The 24,371-nt window shown below is 38.4% G+C and overlaps 1 protein-coding gene across 1 annotated transcript; it reads left to right on the top strand.

The window, feature by feature from the left end:
* Positions 1 to 7,154: 7,154 nt before the first annotated feature.
* Positions 7,155 to 8,255, top strand: LOC139729861 (galanin receptor type 1-like). The gene has a single exon (XM_071640784.1). The coding sequence runs from the start codon at positions 7,155 to 7,157 to the stop codon at positions 8,253 to 8,255; it is 1,101 nt and encodes a 366-aa protein (XP_071496885.1).
* Positions 8,256 to 24,371: the final 16,116 nt, after the last annotated feature.

Raw genomic sequence — 24,371 nt, 5'->3', positions numbered from 1 at the left:
CGTTCTATACCGCATGTTCTGAATGTCTGCACATAATTGGTTGATAAATAAGGAACAAAGTCGACTGTGACACTTGAAAATAATGTTCTATTTGTATATTGCCCCCAGGAGGTCAACAGTTCACCATGTATTGTGGCATGACGAACATTGACTGTTTGCCTACATATGGCTATAACACTGGGAATGATGTAAATTAACATGAGTCTTCACGCATATGTGCATATCTATACGATATGCATATGAGGTATGTTGTGCAGTGCACAAATCAACGGAGTGAACACTGTTTGGCACCAGTGCTAGTAGTGGTTCAGTGGCGGATCCAGGCGGGGTTGCACCAGGCGCCCCCCCCCCCCTTTATTTTTTTTAAACAAAAAAAATGAAAAGAAAAAATGGAAGTGGGCTGCGTGCGTCCCCCCACCCCCCCCCCCCCCCCCGTTTAATTTTGTAAAGGCGCCCCCTCTTTACGGAATTCCTGGATCCGCCCCTGTGGTTGCTGCAGCCATCATTCTGTGTAAGGATCTCTTTTTCTTCCAGTGGTAAAATCTCTGGTGATATAAAACAAATATTGACTGGTTTCTGGTCGCTTATCTCGTTCCCTGAACGCGTAGTCAAAATTTGTACTATCACGTGTCCGTTTTTATGCTCGTCAGTCAATATAACGACAACAACAAAAGCTTAAATGGAAGCTTAGGACAAAAGCTTAAAGTGAAGCTTAAGACAAAAGCTTAAAGGGAAGCTTTTGTTGCCTGTATGACTTCGGCTGACCTTGTAATCCTCTATGGAATGCTCATAATTATAGGACAAACAACTGATCCTCCCAGAAGAGAAAACTCACGCACTAGTCCCATCGATACTAAAAGAAACAGGTTGTTTATGGTATAATCACAGCCGTTCCCCCCTACAGAAATTCTTTTGCATATATTCGTCGCAGCCAGTTTGTTTGATGCCCTCCCTATGAATGTTCAAACATGTACATCCCTTTATATATCAAAAAAACACGATGCAAAGCCTCATATATTGATTCAATTCAATTAATTCAGAACAGTGCTATAATTAAATCCATGTACTTCCAATTTCCATGTTTGTAGTTTACGTTACCTATAACTGTCATGTATTTTGTATTTTCATGTAGAATGATGTTTTCTATAACTGCAGGGCACCTTTGGAAACTGCAGTTTTTCAGAACTGAACCGGCCAACCCTGCAGTTATAAAAACTGATAAATAAAACAAAATCGGAACCCGAGAGACCTAATTCGTGCTGCGGCTCAGTCGGCAAATTGGAATGATTCCCAGCCTATTGTGTATAACCGCCGATCCGGATTGTCATATGTTTGCTGGTGGTTGTGAATCCAATCGAAACACATGCAGCCAAAACGAGTGCAGACAAGTCGAAGGCATGAACAGAATGTTTATTTTCCCTCAATGTGTTGAGCAATATGAATAGTTTTCTTATGAATATGAAATTCTCATCTCTTGGAAGTGGCAATCAGTGACATCGAGTATTCACACTGCGACTACAATATATGAATCCACATTGAATCAAGTGTGATCTCTAGCCCCTGAATGTACAAAATTAATACACTTCCCAGTAATTCACTAGTAGCATGTACGTACTTACACATTACACCACTAACCTATGCAGAGGACAGGTAGTGCAAATATGCACGCAGATCTGCTCGAGTACTACTACACGGATTGACTTACTCGAGTTGGAGCATGTGCATTGTGTGATCATTGACCTATACTAAACATGGATATATATATATATATATATATATATATATATATATATATATATATATATATACAACGCTAGATCAATTCGAACACCTGTTTCTGTCAAAGGCGTCACGATAACATTCCTGCTTTGATCTAATCGTGACAGTCTACAGCCAGCCTGGACAAAAACAAGACGGCATTAAAATCTAGAAGATTTTAACTCTCTCAAAACGAGCAAAACGCATGTTCAGTTGCATGTGTATATATTGGGAAATCATCGCTCAGCACAATATCATTTGCGAAATGCACGTACTTAATCCACAGAAAGCAAGTATTTGGGAAGCCCTGGTCGTGATTTGTCATCTAATTTGTTTGGGAGGGGAGGGAGCTGGGAGTGGGAGGGGATGAGAGGGGAGGTGGGAGGAGAAGGAGGGTCCTTTCAGGCTCGTCGGACGGGCAGCACCATCATCCACGTACCAATCAAGGTGCACGAAAGCGGTCGGCGAGCGAGCCAGACATCACCGCAGAAGCATGCAGGTTGAGCCGTCTGGACTAAAACGAATAATACTAATTTTTATTGCGATTAGATCTTTAGCACTCACCTATACTCACACGTCACAAAACGAACAGATTTTGGTGGGTTGTTGTTTTTTTTTCTGTACTTCCGTGGTGCCAGAAGCAAAAATTTATGATGCTCAGTGAGCGATGTTAGGTCTACAATATAGCAGGTGGAGAGGGGAAATCCGGCGGAGGTAGAATGTACTGCTGTTCAGGCGAGCGAGCAACCTGTATAAGCTGAAAGCAGCACATGCTGCTGAGTGAGAGACATCCGGGCCTAAATAAATGTGTGAGCCCTAGTGCATAATGATAAACACTAGGCGAAAACGCCTACTGAGTATATTGTGTAGATGAGTAACCTTTGGACTCAGCCGAAGGACTCGGCTATAGATGAATCCGACTTCAGAGCACTGTAACTTATGGCGGCCAATGGGGTTATGCAATTAGCCAGGTGCATTGCTATGTCAGTGCATAAATTGTCTTGTGTTAGGCATTCTTGAAGCCCCCAGTTAGAAATTACCATTAACAAAAAACAGTACCCAAACCGAATTGGTCTATAGATTTACCATATAGACCACTTGCGGCGCCTAACAAAGGCGTGGTATGCAAAGACGGAATGGAGAGATGAGCTAGGAGGGATAGCTGTAACGGAACATAGGATAAAAATGAAATGATATTGGTATCTTATATTTGACCAATTTGCATGAGAATTACATACGGCGGTGAAATCAAGGCCTACAGGATGTATACAAGTCGACATGTTGCTAGAGTATAGCATTAGCGACTCATTTCCTACGGCCCTAATACAGCCCACCCCAACCTCCAACAGACATGATGCACAAAAAAGTGATGCGGGTGCATTCAAAAGGAGTTTCCTGATTGGTCAAATGTTTTAATCCGCTGCTTTGTTTAATAGAGGGAACACTCTAATCAATCAGGTTAATTGTGAAAAGAGAGGTGGTGTCACACAAACAAAAGTTAAAGGGATATGGTCTTATAGCATTGGTTGAGGTGAGGATTCGGCTTTTAACTTCTTGCGAGATACAATGTACTTGGAAACCACTGTATGAAATGTCGTTAAAGAGCACAGTACAATTCCAAGAGGCATTCCAGCCTTATTTGATGAAAATTGGTTTTGAAATAGCTGAGATATCCAAAAACAAAATAAGTGAAAGTGATCTTAATAAAAGGTGGGTCCCACCTTTTATTACGATCACTTTGTTTGGGATATCTCAGCCATTTCAAAATCAACTTTCATCAAATAAACTTTGAAAACCTTTTAACATTATATGTTCTTTCATATTTTATAACTCTTTCATATTACTATTTAAAAAAGAGCATCACCAAAAGTGTTGAAAACCTGAAGCCCCTTCTCAACCGAAACTGTACCATACCATTAAAGTTTCGCATACAGTGTTCTATAATGAAGCTGTGATATCAGTAACAGGATAAGAGGGTAACCATCTATAGGTAACCGCCATAAGGTGGTCACAGAAACCAAGTTACTGCCTCTTTAGACAGATTTTCACATACAATGAACATTTTCCAGGACTTCACCAAGTTCTTTGACCCTGAATCAACCACGAGATTCACTCCACAAGTTTCCACGGTCACATGGCTTTCGTGGAAAGGCCTTGGAGTACGCGTGGTTAAGGAATTACTTATACAATGCAAGAGACAACATTTCTGTTCGTGGATCCACAATAATGCATCTACGATGGGTGACAGTATTATACTTCTGTTGAAGTGTAGCCTAAGACAGCCTATGAGGCTCCCTTTTAAGTATCATACAATAAATTTCTCAATGACTGTCGTGGCTCTTTCAATAGGCTCTCTTTCATCCTGTCTGCTGATGACTCTAATATTGTTTTTTTTTTTACTCGAATAAAGACCCCAGTACTCTTTTACGAACAATTAATGAGGGGTCAACAAATTATCTCTCTTAAACCTGCAGAAGACAAAGTTAATGCTCTTTTTAGCAATTCATTTGAGATAGACCCTCCCATTAACAGGCAGCGTTGTGTTTGATGACACTCAGCTTGAAATGGTTTCATCCACTAAATTCCTCGATGTTCATGTGTAGATGATAGATTATCATGGAAATATCACGTCAAAGATGGTAATCATTATTATATCGCAAACTATTGGAATCATTAACACGCTGAAGCATTTTCCCCCACACATAGTTTAATTTCCCATTGTCATAGAGTCTTACATTATGCCGTGAATATAACGTCGGTATTATTGAATGGGGAAATATAATCATCAGTGCGTGATAGATTGCATTCATTACCAAAAAAACAAACAAACAAACAAACAAACAACAACAACAACAACAACAACAACAAACTTCTTGGAATTATTTCATTATAACCGTACGATCATACTGATGAATAATAACACAATTCTCAAAGTTAGAACCGTATATTTTCATCGACTAGGAAGACCTTGTATTATGTTCAATAACAGGAGCAGTAAGTTATCAAAGGCAATTTGATGATATATTTTGTAGAATACCAATATTCATAAAAACTTTACTAGACGGTCGAAGGAACTCTATTTACCTTTTAATACTCCGCACTACTTTTGCAAATAATACATTTTGTACTTGACCAAGTTTTGGAATCAATAAGTGATGATCTAAAAACAAACAAACAAAACTTACACCAAGACCTGCTCTATGAACAGAAAACTTGAGCAAACTTTCATTTGGTTCTGAAATACTGTTTGAATTATGTTTGTTTTTAATTGGCTTACTGCTATCATTATTTTTCTGATGTTATTGTTGTCAAATCTGTGCCAAGGCCAGTGGATAGTGTTCGGTATAATTGCTTTGTATGAGCCGCGGACCTCTGCCTCCTCTCCATCAGTATTTCCGTTCTCTCTCTAATTGCCTCTTCACGATGTTTCCGGCGGTTTGGCTCCGTCTATATACCGTCTTTGTTTCCACGATTGTTGTGTGCATGTGTGTGTGCATGTGTGCACGTGTGCGTGTGTGTGTGTGTGTGTGTGTGTGTGTGTGTGTTTGTGTGTAGCGGGCTCGCGCTTCTGTATAACTCCCATTATTAAACAATTTTGCCTTAATTAAGAAATTCCACATCTATATACAAACTTGTCTTTTGTGTGGGTTTTTTTTTATATTTTTATTTCGAATAATACAATAATTTTGTTCAAATGCTAAGATAGACTCTCATAGGTTATACACTTGTCTAGCTTTTTTTTCAAAATGTATGTTCATGCATTTGGTAGGTTTTATGTGATATATGAAATACAAAATACAATATTGACTTGAAGTGAAGAAACAGTGGAAGGTAGATTAAGATATAAATGATGACGTCATCGCTTCATGAACTCTCCCATCCTTCTGTTTGCTTTGCAGGGAGGGAGCCCGTCTTCCACCTTCCTCGTTGACGGTAAGAGTTGCTACAGAGTTTTTTTTTAACGTTTGTTAAACTATTTGGATGTATACTGGATATATGATTGTATATATATATATATATATATATACATATATAATATAATTATATATATATATATATATATATATTTACATATATATACATAATTATATATATATATATATATATATATATATATATATATGTGTGTGTGTGTATGATTGAGTTTTTTCATCCACCATAATAACTTATTATGTGAGATGGAAATTTAGCCATTATCTGTAGACCACTATTTTCCGGTCAATCAGCCTTGCAAGAATGTATTAAGTATATCGTCGCTATCAAACGAAAGCAGGTTACCTATACATTTCAAAATATGACTGCTCTATGTGATGTCTATAAATGCAACTTCCCGTCAGGTCTATGTACACCTCCACAGCGTTAATCTACTAACAATGTCAACCTCCCAAAAAGACAAACAAACAAAAACGAACAAAACAACACAACACAACATACAATCTGTCGTGACCTGAAAGGAACTGTAGTGATTATTCACATTTTTAAACCAACAATACGAAAGTAGGAGGGGTGAATTTTCTTCAATTTGTCTCCTTGTACAAATGAACTTTGCAACTGCTGATCTGTAATTCAACAAACATGTCGGGGGGGGGGGGGAACCACAGCTCGAACCTGTCTGATGACAGGTTCGATTAATAATTTCTGTTCTCGTGTTTCATGGAGTACGAAAGGGCTATCACACTATGTTATGTTTTTCAAAGATTTGAAATCTTACACATTTTGTGTTTAGTGCTGAACACTGGTGAGGGCAGGAATACAACACGAATCAATCCACTCTTTGGCATCTTGACCTACGCCAATGATTTTAACCATCTCGCATTAAAAACGTTGTCATGACTGTTGGCGCCCTTCACCGTATTTTTGCGAACTCTACGCATCCTACCCTCCAGGGAAGGTGTGCGGTATGCCGTCACAAGCGATGTTTTTATTTTGGCCGACAATATAGCCAAGAACACCGGATGGTTACTTTATTTCCGCGCATGTGAGGGATTATCACTGTTGCTTTCGTCATCGCCTCAAGTCCTCTCTCTGTGATGAAATGTCGTGTGCAGGTGTATCATCTCTTGGCTGTGGACTTCGTGTGCACACACTGGAAACGGCTGAATGTTGGTGGTCGACACTCGCAACGCGCGCTCGATTAATAAAAAAAAATGTGCTTGGTTGTGCTTGGTGGCGTTAATAAGGTGTGAATCTTTCCACACATGTTTTTAAGCAATTTTGCTCATTCGTTTGACTTCAGTCTTCAACGTCTCGGTGAAGTGAGCGATGGTAATGTGGGATATGTCAGCAGCAAATTACACAACTTATGCTTACAATTCATATTCGATGACGAGAGAAGTGACACTGCCAGACTGCGACCTTATAATAATCATAATAAACGAAGGGCCTTTAAGTTCGAAATGGAATCTTTAGGAAACGCTTCTTTCACGCTGGATTCTGATGACCCCAGTGTAAACGGCACGGCGTCAATGGTCTCCTACGCTGGTCGGGACCTGAGCATGATTCTGAGGGTGAGCTACTCGCTCATAGGGGCAGTCGGCATGCTCGGCAACGGGCTGGTTCTCTTCGTCATCTACCGTGTCCCTTCGCTCCGAAACATCACCAACCTGTTCATCTTCAACCAATCCCTGATTGACTTCGTGTCATCCGTTTTCCTCTGTGTCTGCTTCCTGACTCCGGTCATCCCCTTGCCCTCGGATGCCACGCTGGCCGCCATTTTTTGCGCCATCTGGTCGTCGCGATACATCTACTGGGGTGCCCACAAGGCCTCGACCACCAACCTCCTCGTGCTGACTCTCGAGCGCTACGTCGCCATCGTCCACCCCATCTACTACCGCAGGCACATCCGCCGGCGTCGAGCTGTGATGGTGGCGATTTTGGTATGGGTAGTAGGGTACGCCTTTCAGCTGTTCTGGGCAGCGGTGCAGCGGGTGGTTGGCGGTGTGTGCCTCATAGACTGGCCGAACAAGGAGGCCAAAATGGCGTTCGGATTGCTTCTCTTTTTCACGCAAATTGTCATTCCAGTCAGTATCATGATTTTCATTTACGTCTCCATCTACATGGTACTGAACGGACGAATCAGCACAGTGTCGGTGGAAGAAGACGAACCTTCCCGGCAACAGGGTCAGGATGGGGGCTCCCAGCCGAGCAGGCCAGCTCCTGCTGGTTTACGAAACGTGCTCCCAAACTACAGGGCGGCAGCGCGGAACAACGTTCTGAAGACTCTTCTTATCATCTGCATCGTCTACGTCGTCTGCTGGGCGCCAAATATGACTATCTTTGTCTACTACAGTGTCGGCGGGAAAGTGGACTTTAGCGGCTGGCAGTACCTCTCCGCCGTCTGTTTGGCGTTCGGCAACATGGTGCTGAATCCCTTCATCTACACCTTCAAGTACGACAAGTTTAAAAAGGCTCTCGGAAAAGTATTCCGCGGAAACTCGAGGAAAGGGATGTCGGATGAATCAAACGTGTCCGACAAACCTTGGTCAACAAACACGTAAGTAGTCACATCCTTTGATTCAACTATCTCTTTGATAAAAACAATAACTTATTTCATTTATAGCTCTTCACAGTCTAAGTGGCGTTGCAGTATGATTTGTGTCTGCTATCGCAGGTGAAATTCTTCGATGCATTCTCGCAGGCATCTACTAGCGTTATTACTCATTTCACGTCATTGTACCCGACTATACATCAGATATGCACATTGGTTGTATAGTGCGCTCCCCCGTTAAAAGCAGAACACGGTTGTAACGAACTTTCTTTACAACGAAGTAAAACTTCAGGTCCCAAAACTATCATTATGAAAGTCTATGGTGCAAAATTCGCTCACAACGAACACAGTTAGCGTGATTTTTTCGTTATAACGATGTCATATCCGAGAGCCATTGACAAGAAAAATTAAAGAAATGTGCTCCATTACAACGAAATGCGAATCATTTAAGAAAGTAGGCCGACAAATCATAACAAATATTTATACAGCGTCTCTGCATAAGCGAACACTTCACATTTCAATGTGTTCAAATATAAATCAGTCTGCGTTCGCTGCCTGAGTCACACACCCTTTCCGAGGAGAATTAACCCGAAGGTTAATTATTCCGAAACACACAAATTCCGTACACCCATTATGATCATCGGAAATAGAATACGCTTCCTTATTTGATACGAACGTTCCTGTCTTCATTCCTGTATAGCTTCGTCAATTCGAAAATGAACGAAAATTTACGAAGGTTTGTTAATCCGAAAATGATGGAAATCTTCGTTATTCCGAAGGTAAGTCAATCAGTAAAGTGAAATAAGGTTCGTCAATCCAAAAGTGGACGAAATGTGAGTATATACAAACAACCCTTCTGAATTACAAACCTTATATCGTTTTCGGAATGACAAACTTTTTTTTTTCATTTTCGGCTGTACGAACCTTCGATCGGAATAACGAACCTTATTTCACTTTTGGAAATACGAAGTTTCGGAATAACGAACATTTTGTCATCGACAGATTTACGAACCTTCGGAATAATGAATCTTTGGAAAACGAACATTTGTAACCAAAACCTACAACATCACTTTTCATACATGTGTTTTCAAACTAAACATGAATGTACAAACAAGTTTATGTTCTCTTTTAATATGCAAAATCAAACGAAATTAATGAGATAGCATCGCAGTATAAGCATTAGCCCTTCAGAGTGAACAACATTCAATATACATTATGGTTTGTGTGTTGTCATCATAAATTATGTTGTATTCGGTTATAACGGAATTCCAATACAATTAACGAAAACTGCCCGCCCCAAAGACTTCGTTTTAACGGGAGTATACTGTAGTATGTATATTTGTGAGTCTACATGGGTCATAATGCTTCCATTTGGCTCGAGCACATCGTATTTCTGTAGAAAAGTTTGCTTCAAGCAGGTATTCTTTACAGTTGTTTTTTAAGCTATCATATCTTGTTAAGAAAAAAATCCACTTGCGATCATTAAATTGGCATTTTTTCATTCACTTCAAAACTTGCACTAAAGAAAGATTACATGGAAGAGGTTCAATTCTTGAAAACCAGCACCAAATCTGAAACGAATTTACAAATAAAAGGCCAGTCAACTTTGAGAAGCAGGAGCTTTCATCTTCAAAAATGTTTTGCCATTTTTTCAGAAGTGGCTTGAAATGTATTTTGAAAGATTTTGAAAATTCTTCAACCAAAAAAAAAAGAAGAGTAATTAGTATCAAAGATCTTTCATGAACGAGTTTCTTTTCATTTTTACTCTGCCTTGCAAAACATTGGTGCGGAATTGTTTAAAAATGTTGATCAAAAAGACACAGGAACTAACCGTGCACCGAGATATGGCTTTGTGGACTTACGTGTACAATGAGGTGAAATGACGTGATGGAAAACACGCTACGGAAAAGGTTGCCTAGTTCCATTTTATGTGTATAACACATTTTCAAAGATTCTTGAAATTACAACTATTGGTGACGTAATGAGAGTTACGCAGCATAATCATTTCTGCTTTTTTTTTTTCAAAATCATGAAGGAGCGTTGCAAGTTTCCAGAATGTAGGTCTGTGTAAAAAAGCAAAGAGTCCAAATAATTGAGGGCCGGGTACAAATTGAACAGGCAAAGACGCGCGGGAGGTATTACAGATTGTATATTTTCTTAACGCTGATAAGTATTGCTGAGTCATTCAAAGAGCAAAGCATGTTACTTGGATACCTGTCAGAAATTACTATTATTATCTTTTTCATTTTAAGTCTAACCTCCAAAATCTAGGCAAAATAATTCAATTTCCGGTTAAAAAAAAGGAAGGAATCTGTTATAATTCTTAGAAGAAAGCTTCTCTCGCTCACGTTGAATTTATAGAGGAAAGGGCATTTCGAACAAATAGAAAACGCTGAAAGTGTCATTACAATGGGAATTAAGGGATTGCAAATATACAGAAGTTCTTGATTTGGAAAATTTGTGTATTCCAGAATGAAGAACCTTCGGAATTATGTAGCGAACCCTATATTTTGTTTTCGGATTAAAGAATCTTCGGAGTAACAAACATCGCTAATTTTGACAATGCTAGAGGCGATGTTGGCATTACCTCACAACTTTCACTTTATGTTAATTGGTTTTCATAGAAACTTCGTCATTCATTTAGCAACACTTAAAAAACCTTGCTCTTTAAAATGTTTATCATCACTGACTATCTGTAACAACTCCAGGATATTTGGATGAAAAGATACACCTTTTTCTTGTTTTCTCTATGAAATCATCAAAAATATTATTGATGCTATCTCTATGACTATCTTGTCATTGCTCTTCTCTCTCTCTCTCTCTCTCTCTCTCTCCCTCTCTCTCTCTCATACCTCTCTGTTGTGTGTTGATGTGTGCATCACGCATGTTTTCCAGTTGTTGTTACATGAGGGGTGTGTGTGTGTGTGTGTGTGTATGTGTGTGTGTCGACTTATTTTCTAGGGGGTTCCCCTATGATACGATAAGATATATATATGATGACGTCTTGATCTAAAATCTAACATATAGCGATGGCCTGGTGGTCGGGGCCACCAAAAATTAATGTCTGGCCAGCAAACTTCCGAAAAGACTATCTTTTGGTTGCCCGCTCTGTTTTCATTATTTCCTTTCATTTCAGCCCACCAAAATTGAAAATTCACAAATTTGATATAGTAGCCCGAACGAGCCGCAAGAGAAGAAAGTTAGGGTCAAGCCCTGGTCATCATATCTGAATGGTAGGGCTGGAGCCTGCTGCCAAAACAATTTAAAAGTTGTTAAAGTGAGGAGAGTACCCCACAGTCTGCAGACACCAACATTATATCAAAATAGAAAGTATGGATAAGTATAACATTTGTACATCGTCAGGCTTCACCTTCACTTATCAATTGCTTATCGGCATATACAGCTAACCTCGTGCCTTTCATTTCTTTCTTTCTCTCTTTCGATGTCCATGCAAGACACAAAATGATCGCATCGAGGTGCCCTGTAAACAGAGACCAGCTCGTGGTGCAGGACATACCCAGTTCGACAGTCTGAATTAAAGTCGATCGCAGATTCGCCTTCCCACGCACCGCCCGTCATCAAACGCGATGTGCGTAGCGAGCCTCATCAAACCTCGAGGGTCAATTACGCTCTCGGTCATTCGCACTTCGAGGTGCTTATCCGATCATTTCCAGTCATCGAGTATGAAACCCAGGAAGCCACGGACGCCGCAGATTTTTCAGAGAATTTCTTTTTTGTGTGTGTTCTTTCAGAACTGAAGGTCGATGCCTCGGCCCCCTATCCATTTTCCCTTACACTTTATTCTAACTCAATGGACGTAACGCATACTTGATTAGTTATTCAAAATAACAGAAATTCCCACAGCAACATATAAGAAGCTTTTAAGGTGTTGCGTCGTAGTTGCAATTTCTACAAGTTAAATAAGATTATTCTTTTTGTTCTACAGTGTTCATTTCGACGTTGAATTTCTTGTGAATGCTTCAGCCAACTTGAGATGTCTTGCAAAAAAGTTTTACATACATTAATCCAGCGTGTTGAGCAGTATAGTGTGAAGTTAGATGTTGTGATATATTTTAGTTTTCCTAGCAGACTCTACTGGTTTTTCTGTCTGAACTCCCTTTAGTCCAGCGGATATAGAGCACATATAGGGTGAATCATGCACATTATGGTAAAAGCACCATACTTGGTACACGTGTACATGATACCAATACAAGTCATTTCTGATATGGAAGCCACTCTGATTCTGCCTGTGGCGGCCATGGCGGCCATTTTTCAAAATGGCCGCCATGTGATATAGCAATGCTGTGTATTTTGGAAACTGCAAGTCCGATTGTCGTGATTCTTGTACCAAAGTATAGGTTTTGAGGGTCAAGGATTCCAATAAAATAATTTTTGAGAGGATAAAACCATGGCAACCTACTTATTAGCGGCCATTTTGAAAAAAGCATGGCTGCCGCTCTACATTCTATTCATATATCTTTAAAACCAATGGGTGCATCTTTATGATTCTGGTACAAAAATATGTTTTTGAGGTTCAATTATTTAAATGGATACATCTTTTCGTGTATACAACCATCACATCCTATACGTTTTGGCTGCCATTTTAAAGCATGGCCACCGCAATATATACTATACTGTACGTCTTTGAAACTAATTGGGGTCAATAATTTTAAACAAGCATTTGCTGATGAAAAGAACTAACACATCTCGTTTTCAGGTCCATTTTGATAAATATGACTGCCGCACTACATAGAGTATGCATACGCACACAAACACACACACACACACGCGCTCACACACACACATTATATACAGTGTGGCCTAGAATTAATGGAAACGCGAGTTTTCGCAAATAATTTGCACATTTGCATTACTTTATGAAAAAAATGAATGACATAAAGTTATAGAGAATCTATCTAGAAGAAGAATGACACCAAAATCATCCGATTTGGTTGAGGATTTTTTATTCTACAGATGTTTTTGTAAAGACGGGACGAGCGTAAATTTCTTAGCTCAATTCAACAAATTTCAGCATCGAACAAAAGCCACTGCCTTGGGAGACTAACAAAGAATTGAGGCCGCACATCACAATGTGGAATGCTTGAATAGGATTATTGTCGAAAATTCACCTTCAATTGTTGGGTGAGTCTCCGTTGCTGAGCTTTGATATAATAAAGTAAGAAATTAATGATAAACAAAAACATGTCTAGAAAGAAAAGTACTCGACCAAATTGGACAATTTCGTTTTGCTTTTGAAAAAAAAAATATTCGTTTCCATTTTCTGAGGGGCCACCATATATATATATATATATATATATATATACACCCTCACTTGCCATATGCATTGTCCCATTGACAAGAATCGTTCACCTATTATTGGTATAAATGAACCTCCTTTGTTGTTGCAGCGATTAGTTCTTTATTGTTCATGGATTGTTGTTGATTGACCATACCTCTATCACATCCACTATTCAAGTAGAGGTATTGAACATCACATAAGTACAATTGTTGCATACCTCGAATACTATGAAGATAATTATGTTGAATATCAGTTAGGTAGAGTAAATTGTGAGAATGGAATAGAAGACTCCCCCCCCCCCAATTTTTGATGCATAGACAGGAAAATACAATAAGTGTACTGTCAGTTTTCAGCCACAAAAACATGATTATTGCAGTCTTATAAGACCTACTGATTTCTAAAGTTCTCAGTTCTTGTTCATTATTTCATAGTATGACCTTGTCAAAACTGTTACACAAAATTATAAGGAATCGACTGAGCTCTGACAATCCAAAACAATTATTGTTCCTGATCATCCATTGATGAGCGGTGATGAACGTTAATGCATAATTATGTAGATGCAGGTGCGCTTTAGAGAACGTCTTCAGTATTTCTACTGGTGCCGGTAAGTAGAAAGATCGATATACTGAATATTTTATTCTGCAGTTTTATCTTCCAATAATTATGAACCCCAAAATTTGTATTTCTTTGAGGTTTCCTTAAATTCATAAATTAGCATATTTTTTCTTGTAGTTTATATTTTGGACGGGCGCTGTTACGTTATAAAATTGCGTTGAAATGCCCACTGTCCATTTACCTGTCGAAGTTGCTTTTGAATGATGAAACCTTAATCCTTATTCCATATGAGAATGGCAAATGCATCAATATATATTTAGTTAATTTCTTTGGGGTTAGGATAGGGTGAAATTCAGTTCAAGAGGCTAAAATCATTGATAAAAATTAATGCATAAATCAACTATAACAAGTAATGTATTCAGAGTAGAACTACACACAGATACAGATAATTTGATTTTTCCTTGTTCTTGTTCTTTACAAATAATTGTACATCAAAAGGTCAAATTCACAACCACAAATCCATTTAACAAAAATGTTTGTCACATTTCTAGAAAAAATGTTCACATAAGTTTTTTGCTTTACCTCTGTGAAGCACATTTACATAAAATGTTATCTTTTTAAGTAATTGGTAACTGGGTCTATTTGTAGGATAACATGGCTTCAAAAGCAAAGCTCATTTCAACCGAGAAACCAGCTCCCAGGAAAGAAACAGATTGGACCAAGTACATCATATTCATATGTCAAGATGATGACACAAAAAAACCTAACATGTCCAGCTTTGTCTAAAAGAAATGATGTTGGTATAGGATACAAAACTTTGGCAGAAGATCTGATTTGTTTTCATGAGGCCGATTCTTTACCCACTACGCTGCAAATTACAATTTGATGTAAACCTGTAAAGATGTATCGTATGATACCTATTATATTTACTCTATCGTTTGATGTATAAGATTCAGTGTAGTTGTAAGTATCAGAACAGCCTGGTCAATCATGGATTTTACAGACATACATAATTGTAGTGTGTTTACATTTGATGTATAAAAGTGACCCAATAAGTTTTAGAAGTTTTCTCACACTTAGTGTCATATTTCCAAAGAAAACAGATGTAGGCCCTACTATATCATTGGTTGGAAACTATGATTTTCATTCCTTGGTCCAGGGACCAGAGAAAGCGAGAGTCTATATTTCTAGAAACTGTATAATCTTGAGAAATATGTACTTCAGACATGAAATTGTGAAGATCATGTTTTTCACGTACTGTACACACAGAAATCCTATAAAGGAAGTTGAGCATATTTTCCAAAATGCTTCCAAAGTCAACTATGCCCAGATGTTCCACATTAGAATACTGAAAATGAGTGAACAAGTAATTGTTGAACTCTAAAACAAACTTTTACACCAGAATCAATCCACAATGGGCATCCCGCTTTCATAACACTCGTACGCTGTATAACTGGAGGGAGGCCATATTTATCAAATGGCCGCCAAAATAAAGGATGTGATGAACCTATTCACTTTGCTAAAACATCATTAAATTGAAAACTTTCACCCCAAAACTATACTTTTACACTTGAATCGTGATTATATATCTTTTTAGTTCGAAGATATACAATATTCATTTTCTGTTGTATGGCAGTCATATTCATTAAAATGGCCGCCAAAACGTAGGATGAAGCGATTCATATTCACTTACAGTTGAATTTATGGGAATCCTTGACCCCCAAAACATATAAGTTGGTACCAGAGTCATGACCCTTTGTCCATGCGTTTTAAGGATATGTTTTTATCTAACATGGTGGCCGTATTTTTTCAAAATGGCCGCCAAGAAGTAGGTTGCCATGGTTTTATCCTCTCAAAAAATTATTTTATTGGAATCCTTGACCCTCAAACCCTATACTTTGGTACAAGAATCACGACAATCACGACAAAATACACAGCATTGCTATATCACATGGCGGCCATTTTGAAAAATGGCCGCCACGGCCGCCAGAGGGAGAATCAGAGTGGCTTCCATATCAGAAATGACTTATATTGGCATCATGTACATGTGTACCAAGTATGGTGCTTTTACCATAAAGTGCATGATTTTTTCTATATCCGCTGGACTACTTGGGCTGATTTGCACTTAAAGCCTAATGAAAAAGCTTTCAAATGAAGAAGGGGAACAACGCAAGATTGTATGAAATATATATATATATATATATATATATATATATATATATATATATATATATATGTGTGTGTGTGTGTGTGTGTGTGTGTGTGTGTGTGTGTGTGTGTGTGTGTGTGTGTGTGTGTGTGTGTATGACCTACCATTAGAAGTCAGGAAACCCCAAACTGTGGCAGTCTTTTAATCACGACTTAAAACACATATTTTCTTTTAAGTGCCTATTATCATCAAGTACGTCAGAAGCTTTTGCAGCGCAGAATTATTATGTCTACTGGTTTTGCGCATTATAAAATGATATTATTATTATCATTATCATTATTATCATTTGCATTGTTATCAATGAACAGCTTTTAAACAGCAGTTTTAGGAAAATACGCGTCTTCACATGACGAAAAGGAACCAAACATTTCTGAGACACAATTAGGCGATCTTCAAATTTACATTTTGCTTTAATGCCCGTTTTCTTCCAATGCCATCGAGAATTTGAAAGATTTCGTGCAGAAAGTTATTATTTTGTGGAATCATTTAATTGATTATTATATTATATTATTATCATTTGGATGAGTTCAAATTATCCATTTAGACATTTATCATTATTTATGCAATCTACTATTGAAACGATCTCATATCATATACATCTTGATATTCTGTGTAGTGTAATACTGTGTGAAAATGGAACGCACAAAATACAAACCGTGAAAAGTACGCAAAAACACTGCCTCCTCTTCTCATTTCTTTACTGTACATGTCTGGACGACTAATGCTCATTCGGGAGAGAAACAGCGATGTGTGTTAGATGACGGATGATGGCTAGCAAAGCTGGCGTCTTATCAGTCTATCAGTCTATCAATCTATCAGTCTATCAGTCTATCAATCTGTCAGTCTATCAATCTATCAGTCTATCAGTCTATCAGTCTATCAGTCTATCAGTCTATAAATCTGTCAGTCTATCAGTCTATAAATCTGTCAGTCTATCAGTCTATCAGTCTATCAATCTGTCAGTCTATCAGTCTATCAGTCTATCAATCTATCAGTCTATCAGTCTATCAGTCTATCAATCTGTCAGTCTATCAGTCTATCAGTCTATCAATCTATCAGTCTATCAGTCTATCAATCTGTCAGTCTATCAATGTATCAGTCTATCAGTCTATCAATCTGTCAGTCTATCAATCTATCAGTCTATCAATCTATCAGTCTATCAGTCTATCAGTCTATCAATCTGTCAGTCTATCAGGCTATCAGTCTATCAATCTGTCAGTCTATTAGTCTATCAGTCTATCAGTCTATCAATCTGTCAGTCTATCAGTCTATCAGTCTATCAATCTGTCAGTCTGTCAGTCTGTCAGTCTATCAGTCTATCAGTCTATCAGTCTATCAATCTATCAGTCTATCAGTCTATCAGTCTATCAATCTGTCAGTCTATCAGGCTATCAGTCTATCAATCTGTCAGTCTATCAGTCTATCAGTCTATCAGTCTATCAATCTGTCAGTCTATCAGTCTATCAGTCTATCAGTCTATCAATCTGTCAGTCTATCAGGCTATCAGTCTATCAATCTGTCAGTCTATCAGTCTATCAGTCTATCAGTCTATCAATCTATCAGTCTATCAGTCTATCAATCTGTCAGTCTATCAGGCTATTAGTCTATCAATCTGTCAGTCTATCAGTCTATCAGTCTATCAGTCTATCAGTCTATCAATCTGTCAGTCTGTCAGTCTATCAGTCTATCAGTCTATCAATCTGTCAGTCTATCAGTCTATCAGTCTATCATTCTGTCAGTCTATCAGTCTATCAGTCTATCAATCTATCAGTCTATCAGTCTATCAGTCTATCAGTCTATCAGTCTATCAATCTGTCAGTCTATCAGTCTATCAGTCTATCAGTCTATCAATCTGTCAGTCTATCAGTCTATCAGTCTATCAATCTGTCAGTCTATCAGGCTATCAGTCTATCAATCTGTCAGTCTATCAGTCTATCAGTCTATCAGTCTATCAATTTGTCAGTCTATCAGTCTATCAGTCTATCAGTCTATCTGTCTATCAATCTATCAGTCTATCAATCTATCAGTCTATCAGTCTATCAGTCTATCAGTCTATCAATCTGTCAGTCTATCAGGCTATCAGTCTATCAATCTGTCAGTCTATCAGTCTATCAGTCTGCTGTTTCAACCTACCTATATAAAAATTAATGTAAATCCCTACGAGTCACAGAGAGCACTACTTTTTCTTGCCCCTCCCCGCTTTCTCCTCTTGCTCTTTTCTCCACTCTCTCTTCACCCTCTCCCCTTTTCTCTCTCGGAATAGAAGTCATTGTGTATCACATTGGCTGCCTATATAGTCATATGCCTTCAACCAAACATTAATAACCACCAAGAACAAGCTTCGTTTTGAATAGCAGTCCCCGTAAATATTTGCAGTTTTCTTATGTATAAATGTCCACGTCTTCTTGCGCTGCGGAGAAAAATCTAAAAACATCACTCGTTTGGATTCCCCCCTCCTCCTTCCTGTCATTAATTTTTGTCCTTTTTCTTCAGTCATTTCTTGACGTAAGAGAGTAAATAAAAGACATATTTATTGACCTTCATGGGGTAGGCCTAGTTTTGTTTGGTTTTTTGTTTTTGTTTTTTGTTTGCTTGGGTTTTTTTTTTTACCATTCTCAATTCGTCATGCTACCAGAGCTTGCAGCATTCTCAACGAGAAACGTGTATTCCGACGCTTTGAAGTATAGTGCGGTGTCTTCTGAGTGGCGCCGTACGTGGCGTGGCGTGGAAAGTGATGGAATGAAGGTCTATGCAATCATGGACCCTATACGTATAGGTCCATGATGCAATTATCTGTTGTTTCATCGCCCTGAGTTTCATAATGTTGCCTCGCGATCCCGAGGAAGGCGTGAGAGAAGACGTAGGTGCATAATTATCTGGGCTGTGACCGTCAAAAATGTCCACTGTTTTAGTGACACGGTATAAGATGGCACTAACTCGAGGATAATGCAAAGTACTCTCAGAGCTGATGCAGATTACAGCACGTGTTCACAGGGCACGTGGCTCAATAACATAGCGATTTACAAACAAACAAAAAGCAAAACAATACAAAATACAAGCAAAAACAAAACTTTGTCAAGGGCATTTCCTTTCCGTTCCTGAGAAGGCCATCGTGCATCTACGTGATTTTACATTATGCTGTTTTAGAGGGGTTGCATAGCTTTGGTTGAGACCTACAGATGTAACTTCGGGTTTCTAACATTTTTGTTGAGATAATGAGAAACATCTCACGAAGTGTGAAAGAACATGTAATTCAAAGAGGAATGTGTTTCTTTTGATAAAAATTGCTTTTGATATGGCTGAGATATCCCCCCGAAAAAGCAATGATTTTCATCAAATGAACTTTAAATTCTTCTTAGATTATAGCTCTGTACTATTTCACAGGTGGTTTCTTGGTATCTCATAAAAAGCCCAAATATCCTCATCTCCACCAATACCAATACCATACCATCCTTTTGAATCGCTGGGATGATTGTACAATCACACCTTGCCACCCGCTACTTGAATGCACCATTAAAGTTGCCCTGTATACAAGAAGTGTTTATACTAAAACCGAAGGAAAAGATAAAAATGGAAGTATTTACTATATATATATATATAATGATACAGAGAGAGAAGAGAGAGAGAGAGAGAGAGAGAGAGAGAGAGAGAGAGAAAGAGAAAGGAAGAGATAGGTGGTTTAGCCATTGCAGCTATATATCGCTCTTGGCATCAGGCAAACGCTATCTCTATCTTGATTTGCAGTCGTCATGAAGAATGCGATATCGGAAATTCCACGCCAGTGGGGATTTTGTTTTGTGATTTCCATCAGTGGACAGAGAAGCATTTGTTGTTGTTGTTGTTGTTGCTGCTGCTGCTGCTGCTGCTGCTGCTGTTGTTGTTTTGCATTACATTCGCTTGATCGGACGGTGGTGATTTCTCACTCTGTATATCCGCCTCAGAAACCAACGTGGTCTTCTAGAGATCGGCTGCGGCGGATGGATACGATCAGGGCCTCGGGGACTATACTTTATTTTGTTTCATGTCCTCCGATTTATGCAAGATTGGGAGGTGTTCGCGCATAACACGGGCAAAGTTCTTTGGGGTTTGTTTGTGTGTTTGTTTTTAGATTAAGGTGCAATTGCCATATTCAAGGCCGTCCTCTGTAAGTTTTTTTCTTTTACATTTTTTATCTTAAAAGTTCGTCGCGAGGTACGGTTTATGCTTTTTTGACAACTTTCTGTACATCTTTCTCATTTTAACTTCAATGTAATAAATATTTTTTTTTTCTCGCTATGTTTTCTTCCGCGAGGTGCTTGCCTTTTCTGAACAGATTCTACGAATGCTTGACGTTCGACTCAGTGTTGTACTTTTGAAGGTGTGGGAGACTTGGCAAAATTCACGCATTATTATACAGGGACAGGCATGACTCTCCGTAGGCTTATGAGGTGCATGGTGTATAGTTTTCTACCCTTGTTATGAATTAAGGGGTAGTGTAGGGGCGTGGGATCAGTCCCTTTCTGTTGATTGTGGCACAAGAAATATGTGGTGTCTCGGACATAAGATGATGTTTTCTTCTAAATATAATAACTAACGGTCGAAGCATAGTGTCCAGAAATATTGAGACTTATAAACAGTTGGGCAGGAACATAATCGGACGTCTGGGGATGCCTGTTTTATGCAATTTGCTTTAAGAGCATGTACGTTCGTTATTCCGAAGGTTTGATAATCTGAAATGAAAAATTAAGGTTCGTTATTCTGAAGTCTAGCTAGTATACACCTTCGTTTGATTTTCGGATCAACGAACCTAGTTATTTTCGGATGACGAAACTTCGGAATAACGGACCTTTTTTCATTTTTTGATCAACGAACACCCGGAATAACAAACATCACCCCAAGTTGTTACAAAACTTATTTCATTTCCGGATTAACAAACCTCCGGAATAACAAACATCAACCTAAATGGTTGCGAACCTTGTTTCATTTCCGAATTGACGAACATTCGGAATGATGGATATCGCCCCTTATTGAAGGCAAAAAAAAAAAATAGAGATGATAATTATTTGTATGTTCTGGCACAGAGAGTTGTTGGGTACTAAGAGTGATTTGACGCCATCGGGTATGCCAAGATCTTTGGACATCGCTTTGTCTTGTTTGACACGTTTATCAGTGGGGTTCATCTGATGTACGACGGGGCGCACAACAGTTACTGCGTGATAATCATTATTATGGCCTTCGACAAGATAATTGTTTTATTAATTGGACAAAAGCTACTGTGTAACCTTTGTCGGCAGATTTGATGCTTAAATCCCTATTGGTCTGAATCTGTTGCACCGTGCTGTCCTTTCTTCGGGTGATGATCACGTCTGTATCATCGCTGGCGGGGAGAGGGGGTGGGGGTGAGGGCGGCAATGTATTTTCGCAACGATATAGTTGGGTTTTGTTTTTGTTTTTATTCCTCTCTGGGCTGTACTTTGACCAGAGTTTATATTCTGATCTCCTGATACATTTATTTGCTTTACTTTGTGAGATATGTAATAACTTTGCAGTTTATCATCCGTCTTTGAAGTGTTATTATGTTTTATATATTCGCAATCTCATGATTTCATCTTATTCCTTATTTCTGTCTTGCCGTTTTTGTTTGTTTCGTTATCATTCAATCTGTTAGCACAGACAAATAAATTTGCTGAATACATTTATGTCAAAAGCTTATTAAAAACACAAACAAACCTGGTCATCACCTACCTACCAGGGATGACAAGAGCCCGGCCAACGGTAAATATATCAGCAAAATATAATTGTCAGACCCATATTAATTTTTTTACAACTGCAATCTATGAGTTTTGATATGTACATTATTTTGCTGATAATATCGAGTGTCTTTGATTTAGGTGAACTTGTTATTTTAGATTGATTTTCGCAGTGGAAATATGCATAACTTTTATATGGAGAATGGATGTGAAATTTGATCAGACTACATAAAAACCATCTTGAAAAGAAATAATATTATGACTATTAAAAGATACGCAATCCTGTTATCTTTTCATTGTTTTCTCTCACAGTCAAGATGATACATATTAAAAGCATTGTTGTTGTTGTTGTTGTTGTTGCTGTTGCTGTTGTTGTTGCTGTCACGAGATTTCTCAAACCCTCGCCAGAGAAAGAGAAAGCAAAACAGTTTGCATTTCCTTTACTGCCAAAATTGCAGTAAACGTTCTGGGGCGCGTTTCATATATACAGGGAAAAAAATGTCATATAAGATGTTAGGATGGCAACTATTGCTGGAATGGCAACTTCCCCCAGCAACAGCCAATCACGAAGCTGCATTCTTGTGTAACCATTCCAGCAAGAGTTGCTATCGTCAACTTTTTTATGAAATGGGGTCCTGGAGTCATTCTCCTTTCTATGTTATATGTGTGTAAAAGGAATATTACCAAACTGGGTCGAGGATAGAATATCACTATAGCTCTCTCCTTCACTTTTCTCTCTTTTTTGTTGTTGTTGATGTTGTACTTTGTTTTTGTCATCATCAGTAAAACTGTGATTATACGTGCTGAAATGACATGCATTTTGTGTATTGTATTCACCATATCACACGAGAAGATAATTGTTATAATGGGTCACCAGACTCATTACTACAGAACATGGCAGCAGGTGTCGTAACAACTCACGATTAAAAGCGAGGCGGCGGGAACCCGTCCGCAATTTCGTCTTCCTTCGAAGGTTCCCCAAGTGTCGTAATTCCGTGCCGACTATACACCATGGTTACTCTAACCTTGCGAACTGAAAACACTGAGAAACATAATTAGTGATACTTAAGTGGAAGTAAATGTCCATGTTATTATGCCCCATGACGAATATCTCGATTATTTACTGTGGCAAATCACGGCCATCTCTGATTGTGCCCCTCTTAGCCTCTGATTATTTCTTTGTTTGTCTGTTTTTCTTTCCAGACGTAGAATGTCTGTTAATGGTTATTACCACCCCCTCCCACCAATTTGCCTGCTTCCCTATTTCTTTGTCCTTAGATACAGCCTTAAGATACGAAGGTCCCGAACAGGCAATTTTGTAACCTATAATAAATACTTGTCGAGAGCCTTGAGTAAAAACTGTGTGTGAAGTAGAAGTTACCCTAAAACAAAAATGTCAAAGATATGACAAGACAACGAAACGGCAAGGCAATGGAAAATGTTTCGTTGACATGTACATTGGACGAACGTGTTGGTATAGATGATGGTTGTAATTTTTCCTAATCTTTCGTGGAGTCGTGGAATTTTCCCGAATCAGTATACTAAGCGCAAATGCGTACAAGAGTGTTTAAGGAATGTTTCTTCTTTATGTGTCTGTTGGAACTTTCGTGAGAACTTGAATAAAAAAAATGTTAAGCAAACGTCATGATTTCTTCTTTTTTTTTGAATTTCATTCTCTATTTTCTGTGAAATGCCGTGGTTTTACTAGCGTTAATCATTACTTTTTAGCCGATGTGTAATTGTTACCAAAGTCTATACTATATCTGTAGTCGACTTTTATTGTGACTTCTGCAATCACGTGTATTACATGTACCTCAGGACTTTGATTCAGCGCATCTAATTCGATGCACACAATGCATTAGTTTTATCTTTAGCTTCAAATCAAAATATTGAAAATTCTCAGAGACCTGAGATTTTGAATTCGATTTCTAGACACTGCTAGAAGTCTTATACTAAGTCCCTTTATGTTTCTTTCTATCTTTATTTGTTTTTCTTTCTCGCGATTACAAAACACCCAAAGCACATAAGGAACGCACATGTGAATGAGAGAGCTAATAATATATCAAATATCTAGATAGTTTGCAGGATTTTGACACAGACTTTGTTATTGAAAATTATTCTTAATTGTTAATTGCAATCACTTTCACGTCCGTGTGCGAAGGTTATACCTATCGTTTCGACAAAGATCTGAGTTCCATTTGGAAATGACAAAATGAACTTTTGAGAACGATGTCACACCTATAGCAATCCTATTATAGTCAACAATGACACCGAAATCAAACGATTGAGATTATCTGCACCAGAATGTGAGTAAATGCCGCTGGTCTGTACTCT

Source organism: Diadema antillarum, unplaced genomic scaffold (assembly GCF_040938485.1).
Source record: "Diadema antillarum isolate AM-2024a unplaced genomic scaffold, OU_Dant_1.0 seq00000266_RagTag, whole genome shotgun sequence".
NCBI lineage: Eukaryota > Metazoa > Echinodermata > Echinoidea > Diadematoida > Diadematidae > Diadema > Diadema antillarum.
The sequence above is the reverse complement of the archived record's forward strand: the minus strand, read 5'-3'. Positions and strand labels throughout refer to the sequence as shown.